Genomic DNA, 19,483 nt, shown 5'->3' with positions numbered 1-19,483 from the left:
GGGTCTTACTCTGTTGCCCAGGCTAGAGTGTGGTGGCATCATCATAGCTCACTGAAGCCTCAAACTCCAGGGCTCAAGCGATCCTCCTGCCTCAGTCTCCTGAGTAGCTGGGACTACAGGCATGCGCCACCACACTTGGCTAATTTTTTCTATTTTTAGTAGAGATGGGGTGTCGCTCTGGCTCAGGCTGGTCTCGAACTCCTGACCTCAAGCGATCCTCCCACCTCGACCTCCCAGAGTGCTAGGATTACAGGCGAGCATCCTGGGCTATTACTCATGACAGTTCCTCTGTCAGCGTGGCCTTCCCTCTCACCCGTGTCCCCACACTCAGTGGTTCCCAGACTTGAAGACCGGTCACATTCACCCCAGGAGCTTATTAAAAATGTGTGTTTCTAAGTCCCATCCCCAGGAGTTAGATTCAGTCCCTCTGCAATGGGCTCCGGAATCTACGAGAACCCTTTTCCTTAAACCTGAGGGATCCAGGGGCACGACTGGAGCCCTGCAAAGCCGAGCGGATTTTAACTTTAGATCCCAAACTTCCTCTCTCTCCGCCAGCAGCCAAGGCCCCAGCGTGGGGATTCAGCCTCCGAAAGGTGATTTTCCAAACAGGCCAAGGCCTGCATGACCAACACAGCACCTGTCCCCAAAAGCCACATGTCGTATATCATGCAATGGTAAAGGCTTGAGCAGTGGTGTGACTGCTTTGGAAAAGGATTTGGCAATTTCTTATGAAACTGAGCATACTCCCACCCTATGACCCAGCAGATCTGGGAAGCCAAGGAACTGAGGAGATGAAAACAACTCAGAGACGACAGCAATTAGGGGGCACTTACTGTGTGCCAGGCTCTGTTCTATGCGTACCTCCAAGGTAGGTGCTGTTATTAAACCCACTTTGAAGATCCAAAAACTGAGGCACAGAGAGGTGAAGTGAAGTGCCCAGGGTCACACAGCTTGGAAGTTTGAGCCCCAGCATTGTGGCCCCAGAGTCTGTGCGCTGGGCTGGATGAGCATCCCCGGGGAGGGTGGCTCGGGTTAGGGTCCAAGCTCTGTGTGCTGCTACTTGGCTACCAGCACGGTCCGTCTCTGCAGCCTTTAGGCCAAGCCTCCCTGTCCTGAAAATGCCGCGTGGCTCCGAGAAGTCTCGGATCAGGTTCTAGTTTTCAGCCCGGTTTCTAAGCCACCTGCGAGTTGGTCCCAATCCCCCTCAGCACCGCTCCTCCTCTCTCTCTGCATCCCAGAGCTCCCAATCCTGCTCATGACAAGATGCAGCACCCTCAGGAAGACAGGATGGAGCCAGTGACAGGCCAGGGACACTTGTCACTGAATTCAGAGTCCACCCAGGTGATCTGAGGTGATGTCCTCAACCCAGGGCCCCTAACTTAATCATATCTGGAAAGACCCTTTTTCCAAATAAAGTAGCATTTACAGGTTCTGGGGATTCGTCTCCACTCACACTCGCCGCCTCCCGATGCCCACGCCCTTCTTGCTTTCCTACCCGACAATACAGCCTGGTGATTGTTCTCTCTTGGGACACAGAAAGCGACCTGGGCCCTCCCCAGGCCAGGTAAGTTTCCCGCCCCGGCTAGTCTCTGTGGCCACACCCTGCTCTTTCTTTCTTGCGCCTGGTATGATTTGTAAATCCAGCTGAGTACGTGGAACAGGCCCGCTTGGGCATAGCTGTCTCACTGTGCCGGGGTGTCAGCCGCACCGGGGCAGGGCCTGGGCAGGTCTGTTTATTGTTTGTCCCCAGCTCGGGGCTGACTCGGGCTGTTGCTCTGCTTGCTGGGCAGGGACGGTGAGAAGGCCAGGCCCCGTGGCAGAAGGAAGAGGCTCTGTCTAGTTGAGGCACCATGTCCAACCTCCCACAGCTCCGGCTGCAAAACCAGTGTCACCCCCGGGAGCCAGCACATCCCAGGACCCAAGCCTTCTGGTGGAGAGGGTAGGGCGGGCGTCCTGCAGGGGGGGCACCTGGGACTCAGGGGAGCAGACCCTGGGTTCTGCGCCAGGGCTGCAGGGGGTGGGAAGGTGCAGCCAGGCCAGGAGGGCTGGGGGTGGGAGAAAGGTGGGCTGGGTTGGGTGCCGCCTGCCCCAGATGGGAACCACAGAGGTTTGCGAGCTGGAGGGGGCGGTGAGCCAGGTGCTCCCTGCAGGGGACGACAGAGAGGCAGGAGTGAGGCAGGGCAGAAGCAGGGAGGTCGGAGAGTGGCAGAGAGGAGAGAGGGAGGCAGGGATTCAGAAAGAGACAAAGATAAAGACAGAGACAGAGAAAGCAAAGAGACAAACAGAGAAAACAGAATGAGAGGTCGAGAGACAGAGGCTGAGGCTTAGAGACAGAAAGAGAGAGGGACTTAGAGACAGGGGTGGGGTTGACCAGAGCCAGGGAAGGATCCGGGGAGGGTCTGAGATACCCGAAGGCTTGACCTAGGGCAGAGGGTAGGTGGGAGCCCAGGGGTGCTTGAGGGAGCAGGGGACGCGCAGGTACACTAGATAAATCCACCCCTGTTCATCCCGTTGCTTTTTATGCACCTACAGAGAGCAACCACCAAGACATACGTTGTGAGGCGGGAAAAAGCAAGACGCACGAGGATGTGCACATTTTGCTAATATCGGTGCAAAGTGAGCTACGAAGGGACTGGCCTTCGAGGGGCTGGGTGGGCCACGTTACAGAGCAGCACTCACCCACTTCGATTACTGACGTCGCCTGCCTAGCCTCGGGGACATCGGAGTCCGAGACTCCTGGACCAGGTGAGGCCTGGGCGGGATCTGCTCTGCCCACACGCAGCCTCACTGCCAGCCCAGGGCCTGGAGCACAGAAGGCTGACAAGAGACCCACACTTGCCTAGGTCCCTGGGCAAGCCCCTTTCCCTCTGTGGGCCTCAGTCTCTGATCTGGGAAATGGGCCTTCCTGGTAGATTGTGGTGTGTTTTCAGGAGGCAGACACGAATCTGGGGGTCAATGACAACTTCCTGTGGCACACAAACTGCTGGGTGTCCGTTCTCAGTCCTGGTTGCATGTTAGAATCACCTAGATCATTTTTATCTCAAGTATCTGTGACCAGGCCCGTCCACACCAAAGGGGGTCGCCATTTGCTTAGATAGCAAAGCCTCTGCGTGGCCTTCAAGGCCTTTATTCTGCTGTTCACTCCTCCTTTCCTTTCCCTCCCCCCCACCCCACGGGTAGCCATTCTAATACGTAAATGATCCCTTTCTTTGGCCTTGCAAATGAGGACCATTGTTTTAGGTCCACAATTTGTAATTTATACACCCAGCTTTGTATGACAGATCCATTTTTACTTTCTCTGTGTCCCACTGGTTTGACGCCCCTCCTCGGGGGCACACTTGGTCCGTGAGTCCTGGCGTCTGCACAGGAATCCTTAGGGTGCTCCCCTCTGTCAGCCACCCGCTCCCCTGGGGTGGCCACGCACCATGAAGGCCGCCTCCAGCTCCTGCCCTGCAGATAATGCTGCAGGGAACGTCCTCGGTCACTCTCCCTCGGGTGACTGTTGTAATTACTGGGAGATACGTGTATGGGTGCAGTACTTAATTTGACTAAGCCAGACTTCTTAGCTCTTATCAGACCCAGAGTGTAAAACGGCAGCTCACTGTTTCCATCTGCCTCTGACAGCTACACCAGTGAGTCTCAGCAACTGTGATACCCATACTGGCCTTTCAGTTCCTTCTCCTCTAAGTTGCCTGTTCATGTCCTCTGCCCACTTTCCTGTTAGGGTTGCTCTCTTTTTCTTGTTAGGAAGATGACTTGGCTAGGCGTGGTGGCTCACACCTGTAATCCTAGCACTCTGGGAGGCCGAGGCAGGAGGATGGTTTGAGGCCAGGAGTTCAAGACCAGCCTGAACGTGAGCAAGATCCTTCTCTACAAAAAATAGAAAAATTAGCTGGGCGTGGTGCTGTGTGCTTGTAGTCCCAGCTACTCGGGAGGCTGAGGCAGGAGGAGGCAGGAGGATCGCTTGAGCCCAGGAGTTTGAAGTTGCAGTGAGTTATGATGACGTCATTGCACTCTAGCCTGGGAGATAGAGACCCTATCTCAAAAAAAAAAAAAAAAAAAAGTCAGTGTAAGACTTTGGAAATATTTTCTCCCATTCTGAAACCTATTACAAAGAATAACCACCTTTATTTTTTTCGTACTAATGTGTGCCTTTGCAATTTTGTTTAAAAAGTCCTTTTTGGCCCCCAGGTCAACTTTACACTTCACTTGTTGCACAGTTAGATCTTTATCCATCTAGAGAAACGGTGTCCAATAGGACTGAGATAACGGGAATGTCCAGTGTCTGTACTGCCCAACCAGTAGCCACTGACCACGTGTGGCAGCTGAGCGTGAAAATGTGGCTAGTGCAACTGAGGGGCCGTCTGCTTAATTTTATTTCACTTTAATTTAAAATCAAATATCCACACGCGGCTAGCGATCACTGTACTGGACAGCACAGATCTACGCTTCCTTTTTGTTGTGGCATTAGGGAGGGATTTAGTTTTTTTTCCAGAAATGAGCCAATTTCGCCAGCACTACTATTAAACAATCTCTTTCCTCCTTGCATTCGTGGGGCCGTCCTTATCATAGATGAAGCTCCCGCATACATCTGCGTCTGCTTCTGGACTCTCTGTTCTGTCATTAAATCAGAATTTCCAGGGAAGCCGCGCAAGTGTAGCGAACAGCAGGGGTGGAGAATCACGACTGGAATGTGGAGTTAGACACACGGCCGCCCCAACCTCCCTTGCCGCGGGTGCGGCTGTGTGACTCAGCTCTGGCCAGTGAAGTAATGGTGAAACGTCTGGGTCAGGTCCTTAGGAGGCGGGGCGCCCTCCTCTCCCCGCGCCCCTCTTGGTGTGATGAGTCACTTTACACCACGCGGGAGAGGCAGGGGTCCCAGGATGAAGGAACAAGATGGAAGGACCTGGGTTGCTGACGACTGGAGAGGGCCCAGTCCCACACAAGCCGGCCTTTCACACGAGAGGACGCCTGTGGATCTCAGCGGTTCCCACACCTGAGCAGGCATCAGAATGCCCTCGAGGGCTCGTTAAAATGCAGATTGCTGGGCCCCACCAGTTTCTGATTCAGCCGGGGGTGGGGCCCAGGAATTCACACGTCAAATTCCCATCCGTGCTGCTGGACTGGGAAGCACACTTCGGGAGCCCCTGTCCTGACCTGTTTAAATCACTCGCTTTGGGTCTCCGAGACCCCAACACCTCTGCCCTATAGACTAACACATCCCTGGCTGTCCCTCCAGGCCTGTGGGTCTAACTGTCACCCACACCTCCTGTCCCGCTGAGTTCACATTCCTTCCCGTGGAGTGCCGTGTCTGGTCAATTACATTTGAACAAAGCGGGTCCTCTAGTGCCACTCGGCTGCCGTGTGGTCCACACTTGCCCTTCTAAGCGCTTCCCTGTTCCGCCTGAAAAACTGCTCTGCAGACTCCCTTGCCGGCAGGGTCAGTGATGCTCTGCCTGCAGGAGGCAGAGTGAGAGCGCAGGGCAGGAAGCTGGAAGGAGCCACTCTGCTCTGGCGCCTTTAATGATCGCTGGGTACCTGGCTTTTAACTAACCAGCCGCCGGTGTTAAATCTGCCCCTCCCCTGTTCGAAACGACTAGAGGGGCCTGTTTTCCTGACCCGCCCCTGACCGCTCCCGCGGGAACCCCTTCTGCACGGGCAACAGCAGCAGGAGGCAGCGCTGGGGCTCGAGGAGCAGCCACTGCGCCACCCAAGGCCAGGGCAAAGCAGCAGAGACGCTGTGGGGTCAGGCAGATACGACTGGGCAAGTGACCTGCCGTCTCTGAGCCTGTTTCTTCACTGGGGAGCGGGCACCTCCCAGAGCTGTTCTCAGGGCCCGTGGGATGCCCCGAAGCCGACGTCTCTGCAATGTTCCGGTCTTCACCGCCTTTATCTGGTTTTGGAACCTCATCCGCTTAGAATGAGTTGGGCTGTCTTTTCTTACTCTCTGGAACCACTTGCACAAGGTGGGAATGACCGACTCCCTCAGTCTGGTAGATCCCATCTCTGAGTGTTCAAGCCTGAAGCTTTTTATTTTTGGGTGTGTGTAGGGGGGTGTGTTATCTTGGTCTTCTCTTGTTTTCTGTATGTTTTCCTGCCAATTCTGGCATATTTTTTCCCCAGCAATGTATCCACGTCACCTGGGCCTCAGACACATTCCTACGGAGCGAGGGCTGCCTGCACTGCTCTGTTTAAGTCTGTGATGATCTGTCCAGGTCGTGTGTGCCCTTGGCACAGGCCCTGCCACAGAAACGGTGGCCAGACTCCTGGGGGGTCAGGACCTATGGAGAGGGGTCCCGGGAGCGGGGGTGGGGGCCGCGGCAGGCCTGGGCTAATCCAGAATCTCCGCCCTTGCCCCTTGCTTCCCAGCACCGCGACCAGGCTGAGGTCTCTGGTGCCAGTGACGCCCAGGCGGCACAGGAGATGGAGGCTCACTCCTCGTTCTCCCACCTGCACCCCCGGGAGGCCGCTGCTGCCTCTGCCCACCCCTGGGTGCTGGGGAGGGCGCAGGAAGTGCAGCCCAGCAGGGCCTGAGCGGCAGGATGTGCCTGGGACGCAGATGTGGTGGTGTCACCTGTGTGGGCCAGATTCCTTCCCCATCACTGCGCCCTCGGGCACCTGGGTTTGCGAGTGTCTCTCAAGTGGCAGCTCCCGGTCCGTCAGCCCCAGTCAATCCCCCCGAAGCCCATCTGCCCACGGACCAACGTGCCACATGGCCAATTTACTAACGTAATTTTCAAGGGTCCATTCCTACCCACCCCACACACTCAAGACCACCTTTAGAAGTTTCCAGGAAATCACAGATTTGGTGAACTGGTCACCATGGCTCATGGACTCTGGCAAGCTGGCAGCTTCCAGGGCGGGGGACAGTCCTGCCCTCATCCGGGGAGTGGGGTGGGCCGTTACCGGCTGCTGGGACCAGAACTTGCCATCCGCCCACCCACCCTGCCTCGCCTGGACGCGGGGGGCAGCCAGGCCTCTCTCCCACTCCAGACCACCTCCCCCCAAGTTCCCGCCCAAGATGGCCAGGCAGGGGCCCCGACACACCACACGCACAAAACAAGACAATGTTTTAATTGTAAAACTAACTTGAGGTGGGGGTGGGCGGGGCTGCGCTGACCGTGCAGGAACCTGATTCTTCAGGCAGTTCTGTCTCCGGTGCCACCCCAAAGGACAGGGGCCATCTGTCCCCAGGTGGGGGCAGGGGCTTGAGTGTTATAAAATGACAATATAAATAGACTTCTAGAAAAGAGGAGGCTGTCCAGGTGCAGTAGTCATTTGCTGCAGAGGCTGGGGCGGGTGGGAGGCCCCGGCCCCTGTCTCCCATCCGGAGAGGTGAGCAGGGCTACAGGAAAAGGCCACTCTTCGGACATTCATGATCGACCCCACAATGGCTCAGGGGGGGCGGGGGCTGGATGTCAGGCAAGGTGTCAGGGACACCCACTTGCAGGCTGGAGGACAGAGCAACGGGACCCTCAGCGTGCACGCACACGCACACGCACACACTCGCACGCACACACTCGCACGCACACACTCGCACCTCTTTCATAGTGTTCTCTCCACCCCAGCAACCCCCGCTGCAGATTTCCAGTGACGGGAGGGCCGCCTGTCCTTCCTGGAGACAGAAGAACACAGAGGGGGCCCGTCCCAGAGGATAGGGAGGTCCTGGGAATCTCACTTACTCCCATGAGTCACTGTGATTTCTTAAAAGTCATGAAATCAAAACCAGAGTTCAGTAGTAGGGTCCCATGTCCCCCTCCCAGCAAACAGGGTGGTGCCACACGGAGTGTCTCCCGGGCTGGCCCCCTACTGGCCTTGGCAGGGCTGGGGCGACCAAGGGGCTCTTTGGTTCAGGGCAGGCGCCGGGCCTCATCTGGTGCGGTTCTGGCGCATGAGGGGCACGATGCTGGAGGGCGGCCCCGCCTTGGCCAGGAACGGGTGCTTCAGCAGCTCGGCCGCCGTGGCCCGCTGCGCAGGGTCACGGACCAGCAGGCGGTCCAGGAAGCCCTTCAGGGATGGTGACACCTGTGGGGAGGCGGGGGGAGGTCAGGGGCAGAGGGTCCCTGGCACTGGGTCTGAGGACCAGCCTCACTTGTCACTTGCCGTGGGGCCGCAATCTCCTCTTCCATCAGATGGGCCGCGGGCACCTACTGCCCGGGGAGGGGGCAAAGAGACTCGGTGTCTAGAGCTTGGCTCCGGCGACAGTGACAAACCCAAAGGCCCCTGAATTTCATTTCCTCCCCACTCTCGTGGTTTGGCAAGGAGCTGGCACCAGCTGGGCCCTGGGGGCCCCTTGCCCATCAGGAGGGTCCTCCGCCAGGAAGGCCCTGTCCCCTCTGCTACCTGTAACCACCCAGATCTGTCTGTGGCAGGGCAGGGCCTGGGACCTGGCTACGCGTGTGCTCAGCCATCAGCCAGGCCAACCTCAGCACAACCTCTGTGGGTGGCCAGGGCACAGGGGACCCGCGGGCGCTGCCGTCTCTGCTGCTCAGTCCCCACATAAGCCTGTCTGCAGACATGCGAGGCCCGGGGCTGGGGGGCCTGGCACACAGCGCGTCCCCGGCCCATCGAGGTGCGAGTGTCGGCCACGCGCGCTCCGCCAGCCTGAGCACTGCCTGCCTGCGGGCGGGGCCCACCTTGTGCAGGTTCTTCAGTCGGGGGGGCAGGTTGTCCCGAATCATCTTCATGGCTTTGAGGGGCGGCTCGTTGAAGTAGGGAGGCTCCCCATCCACCATCTCGATCACCATGACTCCCAGGGACCAGATGTCCACCTGGGGGGCGGGAGGGACAGCAGGGCTGAGTGCGAAGGACAGCCGGTCCTGGGGGAAGCCAGGGAGAGGTGCCCCCTCTTCTGCCTTTGCCTCTTTGCTTCTGGAGTCCCTGGGCCCAAAACGTCCTCTCGGACCCCCAGCCAGCCAGACCCCACACACTGCTCCTCCAGGGAGCCCCCAAAGGCTGTCGCCCACCCAACAGCCACCCCCTTCTCTCTGCCAACTGCACAGCCGCTTCCTCTGGTGAGAGCCCCCGTCCCCCCCTGCCGTCAGGTGGTCGTGCAGCATCCAGCAGTGGGTCTGTGACCCAGGCGGCCTCAGCACCACAGCTGGGACACAGGGATCAGCTCAGGAACAGCACGTGACCCAAGCTGAGCCAATCAGAGTCACCCGGGAACTTGCGCCAGCCGCGGGGGAGCTGGGGCAGCAGAGGCAGGAGACCTCCCGGGCTGCCAGGTCGTCTCTGCCCCAAGCGCGGCGAGCGCCGGCCCGACTGCAGACAGCACCGAGGAAAAGAGACGAGGCCGACTGTGCCTGAAGCCTGTCCACCCCGAACGTCACCATTCTGGGGACTGGCTCTCATGTTTTGCTGAATCTGTGAGCTGGGTCTTCTGTCCGTCACAGGCAGTCCTGACTGAGATGTCCCCTCAGAGTCTCACATCGGCCTCTCTCCCCCGTGTGACCTTGCTCCGAACTGAGATCGCCCATGATATGCTCCCAGGGCGCCTTTCTCATGGCCAAGGGGCAAGTCCTGTTGACCCACCGACTGGTGGAGGAATCCTCAGGGCCAGGGGCCACAGGCCACGGGCCTCAGAGCAGGCAGCGGGGATGGGTGGGGACTGCGGCCAGGACGAAGGCCCGGCCTTTCCGCAGAGGAGCAGCCCCTCAGCACCGCAGCTGCTGGCACGTGGGAACCTGGCCTCCACGTGGCCAGATCTCCTGGCTTTGCAACAGGAGACGGAAATTCAGACTTCTACATGTGAGTCTCATTTTAAAATGTTTGCAAGGGCATCTTTAGGCAGCACCAGCCAGAAGCCTGCCAGCCTGTGGCCTCCGCACCAGGCTGTCAGCAGGGCCCGTGGCCACTTCTGCAGGGTATTTCGTCCCTCCTGTCAATCATCTGGCCTGCCCCAGAACTAGAATTCAATCAGTAAGGAATGAATGAATAAATGCGCGTGCGTGCATGTGTGTGTGCGTGCGTGCCTACCTCCTCTTCCACGAAACCACCCCTGGCAACCGTTCCCCAGACTGAGCCCCGCCTCACCCCAGCACGCGGCTGTTCTGGGCCACCACAGTGTAAACCTGTGCTGACAGCGGGACAACCAGGCCACCTCTGGGCTCACCTCGGGTCCATAGGGAAGCCGGGAGATGAGCTCCGGGGCCATCCAGTACGGCGTGCCGACCAGTGACTTCCTCCGTGGCACCTCCTTGCTCACCTGGGCACAGAAGCCGAAGTCTGACAGCTTTACCTGGCGTAGGGCAGAGCAGCAGGGTCAGAGGTGCTGGCCCGGGGTGCGGGAGAGCAGAGGCGCCCACCTGTTTAATCCCCTGCTTCAGACACGACGTGCAGCCCAGGGCTTAGAGCAGGCTCTGGAGCCAGCCCACTGCAGCTGCACCACCTGCTTGCAGGGCCCTCAGGCATGTCACCTCCCCAGATCACATCATGGGCCCTCACAGGCTCTGCAAGGAGCCACCAGCTGCCCTGCAGTTCTTGGGGGAAGTGGCCTGAGTCCTGCAGAGACCAAAGGCTCGGAAAGGCCGTGCCCAGCCCTGCTTCCCCGAAGGAAGCGAGTCTTCAGCTCACCACGGCCTGCCTCTACAACAACCAGGTCCCCGGAACCAAGGATTTACACCTTTTTTTTGACCCATGGGCCCCTTTCAGACTCATGAGGACATCTGTGGGTCTTCCTGCCCCCAGAAAACACACCCATGCAGTGTGCACACGATTTCAGGTGGCTCACGGATGTTCCCCGAAACACATCTGTCTGTAGACACCCTCGGATGTCCACAGACACTCAGCGAGACAGAGCTGTCCCCTCTCCCTCCACCGACCGCTGGGGCCTAACTTTCCTTGGCGGAGGGGCAGAATCGCCAACTTCTTCAAGAATTTAGTGAAAGTCAAGGGCCCTCTCATAGAAAATCCTGTCCCCCTCGGATTATAAACACAAGCTCTGGGCACTGAAAGGCTCATCCAGGGCCCCCGATTCAGACCCTCGGTCCAGAATATGAGTGAGGACCGGCGTCTGCAGCCCACCCGGGTGCTGGGCCAGGGGCTGTCCTTCAGCGGGGGGAGAAATGTGGCTGAAAGCTGCATCTGTCTGCCCGAACCTGTCCCCTTGGGGCCCAGGGCTAGACTACAGCCCCCAGCATCTTGCGCTAATGGCAGAGCCCCCGCCAGCCTGCCCCTCCCGCGGCACGGAGCCCCCACTGACCTGGACCCCCGACCCTGGACTGTTCTGTAAGGAACAGACAGACTTACTGCTCCTCCAGCCACTCAACTGGGGAGCAGAGCCTGCCACCCTAACACAGGAGCCTGGGGAGAGGGGACAGTCACCCGCCTCCTCACCCTGCCGTCATGGGTCAGCAGGATTGAGTCGCTCTTGATGTCCCGGTGGATGACGCCCTGGGCGTGGAGCACAGACAGGGCCTGCAGCACGGCCAGGCACACGGCAGCGATCTGCTCCTCGTTCATCCTGCGTAGGGGGTGGGGAGTGAGCAGCTGGGCAGATAGGACCCCAGGGTCTGAGGGGACACAGCCTGCCTTGGGTAGGGGGAACCTGAGATGACACGACCCCACTCTGGAGAGTCGTGGGTGGGGGAAAGGACACACAGACCCACCTTAGGGGTAGGAATCTAAGAAGATGCGACCAATCCCAGGGGACAGCGCGGCTGGCTCTGAGCAGACATGGCCCCAGCCCAAGGGGCCTGGAGGGGACTGAGTCCACTCTGGGGAGGGTCCAGCTGCCCTGTGGTACCTGGTGTGGGTGACGATGTCAGTGAGGGCGCCTCCTTCCAGGAACTCCATCACCACCCAGAGCTCGTCCCCCACCAGGTAGCTGTTGTACATCTCCACCACGTTCTCGTGCTGGTAGTCCCGCATGATCACCACCTGCACGGGGGCCGGGTCAGCGCCAAGCCCCGCCCTCGGACCGAGCATCAGCCAGCCCCCTGCTTCCCTCTACGGCCCGGCCCAGGCCCACCTCCCTGCCAAAGCCAGGCAGAGGGTGAGGCCTGCCGCCCTTCTGGGGGTGCACCCCACCCCGTGGACACTGTGCTCTCGGCCCAGTCCTGGGCTGGTCTCTGAGTAGCCCTGAAGATCAGGCTAGTGTTGGCAGAGGGATAGGGGAGGAGGGTGTCTAAGCGCAGGGCTGAGACGAGGACAGCAAGTCAAGGTTGAGAGAGGAGGTGCGTGGGGGGATGAAGAACTCCGGGTTAGGAGAAGTTCACGGTGCAGCTGGAGCGCTGCAGTTTGGCCAGGGGACAGGCCACGGCGCGGCCAGTACAGGAAGCGCTGAGATGAGGGACGGGGGGCGGGGACCGGTGCCTGGACAACCCCCAGGCCTGATGTCCCCTGGGGACTCCAGCAACAGGGCTGCTTACAGAGATTCCTCTCGGGGAAGAAACCAGGAGTCTGACTTTGTACCAAGTTCCTTGGCAAAGAGGCCACCAAGAGCCAAAGCCAAAAGCTGAACAAAACCAAGGGCCTCGATGGACGCCAGATGAGAAGGGCCGCCGTGGCAGGAAGAGCCCTTTGGCTGTGGGGGGAGGAGTGCCAAGGGGACGCCCCAGAGGGCAGGCCGGGCAAGGCCCCCAGTGAGAGCGACAGACTGCATGGGGTGGTGGAGGGCGTGGACTGGAAGGAGGTGGGGGCACAGGGAGACAGGGACCCTGAGGAGCAGCAGGTGTGGAGACACTGTCCCCTAGAGGCCAGCTGGGACCCAACGGTGAGAGGGGCCTGGAGGACACTGGGAGGGGTTCAGTCAGCCGATGCACCCTGTGTCTGGGGTGCAGGGGAGGGTCGGGAATGGGGTAGGGACGTGGGAGTGGGTATCGTTAGGACCTTCAGCTGGGGACAGAGGAGGCAGCCTGGGGAGGGTGTGAGGACTCAGGGAAGCAGATGGCCCAGGACCCAGCCCGGGGCACCCCAGCCTTAGGGCCTCTCCCCAACCCACCCACTGGGCCTGGCCTGGGACGGAAGCTTGGGGAGGAAAGGCGAGGGCAAGGCCGAGAGGGCCGTGCCCGCCCGCCTCCCACCCACCCACCTCGTTGAAGAGCAGCTCTCGCCTCTGCTGCTTGCGCAGGTCCATCTTCTTGACGGCCACCAGCTTGCCCGAGCTGCGGATGGTGGCGATGCACACGATGCCCGTGGACCCCTCGCCGATCTTGATGAAGTTGTCCAGGTAGGAGCGAGGGTCACCTGGGTCCACCACCAGCTGCAGAGCAGCCCGGAACTGCTCGTGGGACACTCGCTGCGGTTCTCGCTGTGGCGAGCGGGGACCGGGCGGCCCAGGGGCAGCGGGGGCAGCAGGGGTGCGGGCTGGAGGGGCCAGCTGGGGCTCAGAGGCATGGGGGCCCAGCACTCCAGGGCCGGGGGGACCGCGGGTGCGGGTGGGAGGCCGGGAGGAGGACTGGGAGACGGGCAGGCCCCCCGCTGATGGCCCATTGGGGGCCATTTCACGAGGCTCACCCTGAAAGAGAAGAGAGAGGTGCTGTCAGTGGGGGGCGCCAGGGGCCAGCTCTGCTCCCTGAGCAAGAGAGGCCCAGCCATGGGACAGACAGATGGGTGGTCAGGATGAGATGTACAGGGGGCTGGGGCTGGGAGGTGGGAACAAGGGAAGTGACAGGAAGGGGACAGTGGGGGATCCTGGAGGGATGGGTTACCTGGGCACCCCGGGACGGGTGGTCCGTATCGGCCCGCGGGTACGTGTTAAAGGGCCGGCCAGCCGCCAGTTTCGCCCCGCTGGCCAGACTGGCAGGCTGGGGGGTGCCAACGTCAGGCCCAGAGAGGGGGCGTTTGTCCCGGGAGGACTCCTGGGGTCCCCCTGAGCCCTCCCTGGAAGACTTGGGCCTCTTCTCTGGCCCCACCCGCCGCCTGTCACCACTGCTGCCACCCGCCTCGCTGTGGCCGGCGATCCGGCCTCGGCCGCCTGCCTTCCCTGGGCCCCCTCTGGCCGTGGCGGCCTGCTCCTCCGGCATCCCGTTTTCCTGGCGGGCACGGGCGGGTGGTGGCGGGCTGTCTCTCCGCAAGGAGTTGGAGCGTGTCACCGACATGTTCTCAAACTCGTCCAGCAGCAGCGTGAGGGCCCCATCCTTGGCACCTTTGCTGCCCCGCACGATGGTCTGGGGTCCGGGGCAATGGCAGGGTGGGGGCCGGGCAAGGAGCGGGGGGACACAGGACGCGCATCCGACACGCAGGGACAGGACAACACAACACACACAGAAGACAAGACAGAGACGGAATGAAGAAATGCCATGGGGTGATGAGGGGTGGGCATGTGGGGACAGGACCCTCCCCCCACAGGGGACTCAGCTGCACGGCAGGGGGCGGGGTACTGAAGGAGTAATCTCCACAGCCAGCTGATGTCCCCCCAGTGTGGGTGGCACCTCTGGGAAGTGTCCCCTTTGTTTTGTTCCTGCTCCCCAGACTGGGGGGAGAGTCCTGCCCCGTGGGTGGAGGGGAGGGAGGGCAGAAGCCAACCCGCCCACAATCAGCCCGGAGAGCTGCAAATTACAGGGTGCCCCTCCAGGGCTTGGCCGGCACTTCCTCCCCTGCAGGCTGCCGGGTCACTAACCCCCAAACCACTCTCTGCTCCCCTGAAGCCCAAGGGTGGGGTCCAGGACAGTCAGAAAGGCCTGGGCCTAAAGTAGAGGGCACAAGGGTCCCGGGAGGCTGGGTGGCAAATGCAAATGCAAATGCAAATGCACGTGGGGACTGGGCCAAGAGCCAAGTGCGTCCTGAATCCACCCAGTCCTCACCCTCCACAGCCACCACCCTGTCTCCCTCAGTCGTGGTCCCCACCCCCAACTCAGCTCCAGGCGCAAGGGTCTCCTCGCTGCTCCTCCAACACACCAGACGTGCTGCCACCTCAGGGCCTTTGCACTGGCTGGTCCCTCTGCTGGGAACACCTTCCCCCGGGGCCCAGGGCTCCCTCCCTCCCCTCTTTCAGGTCTTCCTCAAAACTCAGCTTCTCAGAGAGGCTTTTGCTGACCATCCAGGGCCTAAAATGAGAGCCCCTCACACTCGCTAGCCCCCTTCCCTGCTTTCTTTTTTCTCCAGAGCACCTAACACCAGCATAAAGCACGCGTGTATCTATCTGCCCATTGCCAGTCTGCCCGGTGGAACGTTCCCGAGGGCAGCAACTGTTTTTCCTGTTTCTGGTCCTGCTACATCTCAGCACCCAGCCCAGCATGCGGCACACAGAAGGTGCTCGGTAAACGTTTGCTGAACCACTGATGGGACGGAGGGAGGTGGGCGACGGAGGGAGGTGGGCTGGGCAGAGGCCACAGTGAGCTGAGAACATGGCGCCTGCGACAGGGGCCCTGCCCCACCGCTGTCCATCGCTGGCAGACAGGGACGTGGGCCTAGGGCTGCTAGACGTCCTGAAGCCTGAGCACTTCCTCTAGGTGCAGAAAACACTGATCCCACAAAACCCACGCAAGCCTGGCCTTGCCGGGGGTCCCCAGGAAAGCAAGGCAGACACGCGGCCAGACTTTGAGGTTAGAATAAGGGGTCAAGCGGGCCCTGGCAGGACTGGGGAGATTCCCAGCCAAGATCTGCAAACACAAGTGCCGCGAGGCCCCGGGACAGTGCTAGCCCACAGGGGCCCTTTGTGCGAATTAAGCCAAGGTGCCCCTTCCTCCCGGTGGACACAGCCCCAGGCAGGCCCGGCTGGCGAGCCAGGCAGCACTGTGCCCTTAGTGTGGGCACAACCTACACACACATGGCCCCGGAGCCAGGCAGGGCATGGAACTGAAGCAGGCTGGGCAGGGCCCGCGGGCCCAGAAGAGCCAGTGCCCCACCTGCGAAGGCAGCTGCCACCCGACTCCAGTTAGTCTGGCACAAGAAGCCAAAGAGAGATCGAGACGTGAAGCCTCTTGCTTTTTAAGTAATGGTGAGGAAGAAGTATCCAAAGCACCCTGTGTGGGCCGAATGAACACGCCAGTGGGTGCCAGACTGAGACTCTGCACTCGTGTCTGTGGCCGCCTGCTGACCCCGGCCTCCTCCTCCCGGGCCGGGGCTGGGCACGGGAGAGGAAGAGTCAGCCGCGGGCCTGCCGCCCGGCAGGTACTCCCATCGCCAGCCCCTTGGAGCAAACCTGGCCGAGCTCTCCCTGGCCCCCGGCCCTTCCTGGTCCCCGCTGCCCTTGCGATAAAGTCCACCCTCCAAGGCTGGCTCCTGAGCTCACCCCGCCACCAGGCCAGCCTCACTGCAGGCCATGCCTGGGCACCGGGGCCACAACTCGTAATGTCACATGGAGGCAGGACAGGGGTTAAGAGCATGGGCCTTGGAAACAGACCTCAGTTCAAATCCCCACCCTGCCACTTTGTACAAGATGGCAGGAAGAAAAACCCCAAACCCAAAATCCCCACTGTTTCGCACCAGCTACTTCCTCTTCTGATACCCGGCATTTGCCGCAATCCCTCCTCCTCACGGGCCCTCAGGGCTCAGCGCGGGTGTCCCTGCTCCGAGAAGCCTGCCTGGACCCCTGGTCTGGGTCAGGTGCCTCCTCTGGGCTCCCCCATCCCCACTCTGACCACTTGGGGCTGGCTGTCACTGCCTGGGAATGGTCTGTGCCACCCACTGCCACAGAGCTCTAGGAAGGCTCAAGGACAGGTGTGGGGACAGGAGCACGGAACTCTGGGTGTGAGGTTCCAGCAGAGGCAGGACTGAAGGCTGCTGTGGGGACGGAGGCTCCGTGGGTGAAAGGCCAGTGCCGGGCCCAGGATGAGGGTGGAGGGTTGGGGTGTGTCTCTGTCAAGGTCAGCGAGGGGGAAGAGCTACTGGCTGCAAGGACAGGTGTGAGGTTCAGGGCTGGGGCCGCCCAGCGGGGTCAGCGTGGCGAGTGCTGACATACCTTCGGGGCCCCAGGCTGGATGGAGGTGATGCAGGCGGGGTCGACCAGGGGCTTGGGCCGGCGAGCCGACTCCTCGATGAGGCTCTGCCACTGGCGGGGCAGCCCCGTGAACTTCTGCTCATTTTGGTCGAAGCCTGTGTGCACGCGGTGCTCAAAGTTGGACGGCGCCGAGATCTCCACCCGCTTCTTCTTCTTTCCAAACATGGCGCCGGGGCCTCAGCACCGAGAGGGCTGAGACTTGGGCTCCTACCAGGCCTGTGGGAGGAAGGCACCGGCGGGGTGAGTGGCAGGCGACAAGAACCTGCCATTCTTCCCCTCCTCTGCCCCTGCCCTGGGCCGATCCATCTGTCTCCCACCTGGATCCACGGGAGGCAGCAGCAGCCTCCTCCCCAGTCTGTGCCTCACGCGCTGCCAGAGGGGCCTGTGGACCCCCACGCCAGGTCACATCCCTGCCCTGCTCAGAATCTCCCTGTGGCTCTGACTCCCTCCGGCCCACAAGGCCCCCCACAATCCACCCGCCACCTCTGCTCTCCTCCCCTCTCGATATCGCAGCCTTTGCAGGGCCGTCCCCTTGGCCTGAACACTCTGCCTCAGTGTCCACACGTGGCTCCCTCCTGCCCTCCCGCAGCTCCAAGTAGTCAGTGAATCCTTTCCCGACCACCCCAGGGACAACAGCCCCAGGTGCCACCACCCTCCACCGTATCACCTTCCCCGCATGTGCGGTCTGTGGACAGTCTGCTGGGTTCATTCCTGTGCTTACTGGTTCCGTGTCCACACCCCACACCAGAACGTCAGCACCACGGGGAGGTCTCATCAGCCCAGTTTCTCCCACGTCCCACCCCATGCCCGGCCCCGCGGGCACTCAGTGAACGGTGCCCGGCCCCGCGGGCACTCAGCGAACGGTGCCCGGCCCCAAGGGGATTCAGTGAAGGGTGCCCGGCCCCAAGGGGATTCAGTGAATGGTGCCCCCGGCCCCGCGGGCACTCAGTGAACGGTGCCCAGCCCCAAGGGGACTCAGTGAAGGGTGCCCGGCCCCAAGGGGATTCAGTGAATGGTGCCCCCGGCCCCGCGGGCACTCAGTGAACGGTGCCCGGCCCCAAGGGGACTCAGTGAAGGGTGCCCCCGGCCCCAAGGGGATTCAGTGAAGGGTGCCCGGCCCCGCGGGGACTCAGTGAACGGTGCCCCAGCTCGCCCAGCCCTGAATGTGGGCTGGGAACACCACACACCTTGGTTACTCACTCAGCAGATGGCTCCCGAGCCCTGCCGTAAGCAGGACACCCAGGTACCCTCACTGTGACACTCCCCTATCTTTAGGATCTGTGTCTTCAGTCGGGCACTTAAAAAGTACCAGGCACAGAGTAAATGCTCAATAAAAGCCGGTTTAAAAAGCAAAGGAGCCTCAGGGGAGACATGCTGATGGTGGTATCCCACGGGGAGCCCAGAGAGAGGATGGCAAGGCCAGCACAGTCTCTCTGCCATGTGGTACCTGTGACCCTGGGCAAGTGACTCAACCTCTCTGTGCCGTGGATCAACCCCCACAGGGCTGCTGTGAGGAGAAGTGAGTGGATACGGGCCACACACGGGCCCTGGGGTCGCACAGACCTGGTTTGATGCTGGCTGGGCTAGAAGTGCCCTCAGGCAGGTGACCTCTTCTCTCTGGTCTTCGGGTCACTCATCTGTAAGATGGGAAGAAAGCAACCGTTTGCTTACTCACTCATCCATTCATTCATCCAATCATTCATTCACCCCTAACTCACCAATAGGCCTCCTTTGAGCCCAGCCCTATGCTGGTTGGTGCCTGGGACACAGCAATGACCAAGACAGCCTCTGACCTCGGGGGTGTTCACATGGCACAAACAGTGAGAGCCCAGCGTGGTCGGGGCTGGGAGGCACCAGCCCCCACCTGGAGACTGTGGGCTGGGAGGCATCCCAGAAAAGGGGCCGTATGAGCTGAGGCCAAAAGACAAGGAGAACCGTGCGGGGGTTAAAGGTGGGGGATGGGGGTGGTTTCTGTCCTTTCCCGCTGGCTCCCCAGCCCTGGCACCCAGCCCAGTAGGTCTCGTGGACCTAGCGAGGAGAGAGAGGATGTTCCCAGTGTGTCTGTGACCACGTGGGAGGAGAGAGAGGACATTCCCAGTGTGTCTGTGACCACGTGGCCACCCCTGGCGCCTGCTTCTCGGGCTCCTTTCCTGTGGGAGCAGCTCTGGGAGGTGAGGCCACCACCCCTGGCCCAGAGGTAGGACCATCAATGGGGAGCCTTCCAGGGGAACCGGTTCGGCAGCAGGAGCCCAGTGGGAGGTGGGTGGGGACCCAGCAGCCAACCTGTCTCAACTGGTCCCAAGAGGCCGGCAGGTTGTCAGAGCCAGGCCTGGCCAGGGCTTCCCAACTGGCCCAGGTTTCCCACTGGCTCTGGGGCCCCCTAGTCCCTGGATAGGGGATGGGACAGCCCTGGGCAGGAAAGAGCCCCCTTTGCCTCTGCCCCAGCCCCTCCTTGACCCAGTCATGCTGGCCTCTGAGCTCCGACCAGCCCTCCCTTCTAGCCTCTGTGCTGGGCGGCCCTGACCCACTCCCTGCTCCCCATCTCCCTGGCCTTTCTAGGTCCAGCTCCCAGGGTGGGCAGTCCCCCACCTCTGCGCC

General features: G+C 61.0%; 1 protein-coding gene across 2 annotated transcripts in view; it reads right to left on the bottom strand.

Annotated features, from left to right (window-relative positions):
- Window positions 1-7,111: 7,111 nt before the first annotated feature.
- Window positions 7,112-19,483, bottom strand: part of PAK4 (p21 (RAC1) activated kinase 4) — a 45,380-nt gene continuing 33,008 nt past the window's right edge. For both annotated transcript variants that reach the window (XM_069457441.1, XM_069457442.1), the window contains exons 2-10: window positions 18,449-18,522; window positions 16,847-17,101; window positions 13,653-14,111; window positions 13,034-13,459; window positions 11,747-11,880; window positions 11,338-11,464; window positions 10,115-10,240; window positions 8,637-8,771; window positions 7,112-8,025 (exon numbers count right to left, since the gene is read on the bottom strand). In XM_069457441.1, coding sequence (XP_069313542.1) covers window positions 7,870-8,025; window positions 8,637-8,771; window positions 10,115-10,240; window positions 11,338-11,464; window positions 11,747-11,880; window positions 13,034-13,459; window positions 13,653-14,111; window positions 16,847-17,050 — 1,767 coding nt within the window. In that variant the 5' untranslated portion in view covers window positions 17,051-17,101; window positions 18,449-18,522 and the 3' untranslated portion in view covers window positions 7,112-7,869. The remainder of the gene's footprint in view (window positions 8,026-8,636; window positions 8,772-10,114; window positions 10,241-11,337; window positions 11,465-11,746; window positions 11,881-13,033; window positions 13,460-13,652; window positions 14,112-16,846; window positions 17,102-18,448; window positions 18,523-19,483) is intronic.

Source organism: Eulemur rufifrons, chromosome 24 (genome assembly GCF_041146395.1).
Source record: "Eulemur rufifrons isolate Redbay chromosome 24, OSU_ERuf_1, whole genome shotgun sequence".
Lineage (NCBI taxonomy): Eukaryota > Metazoa > Chordata > Mammalia > Primates > Lemuridae > Eulemur > Eulemur rufifrons.
Note: the sequence above shows the minus strand (reverse complement) of the source record. Positions and strands in the feature narration are given on the sequence as shown.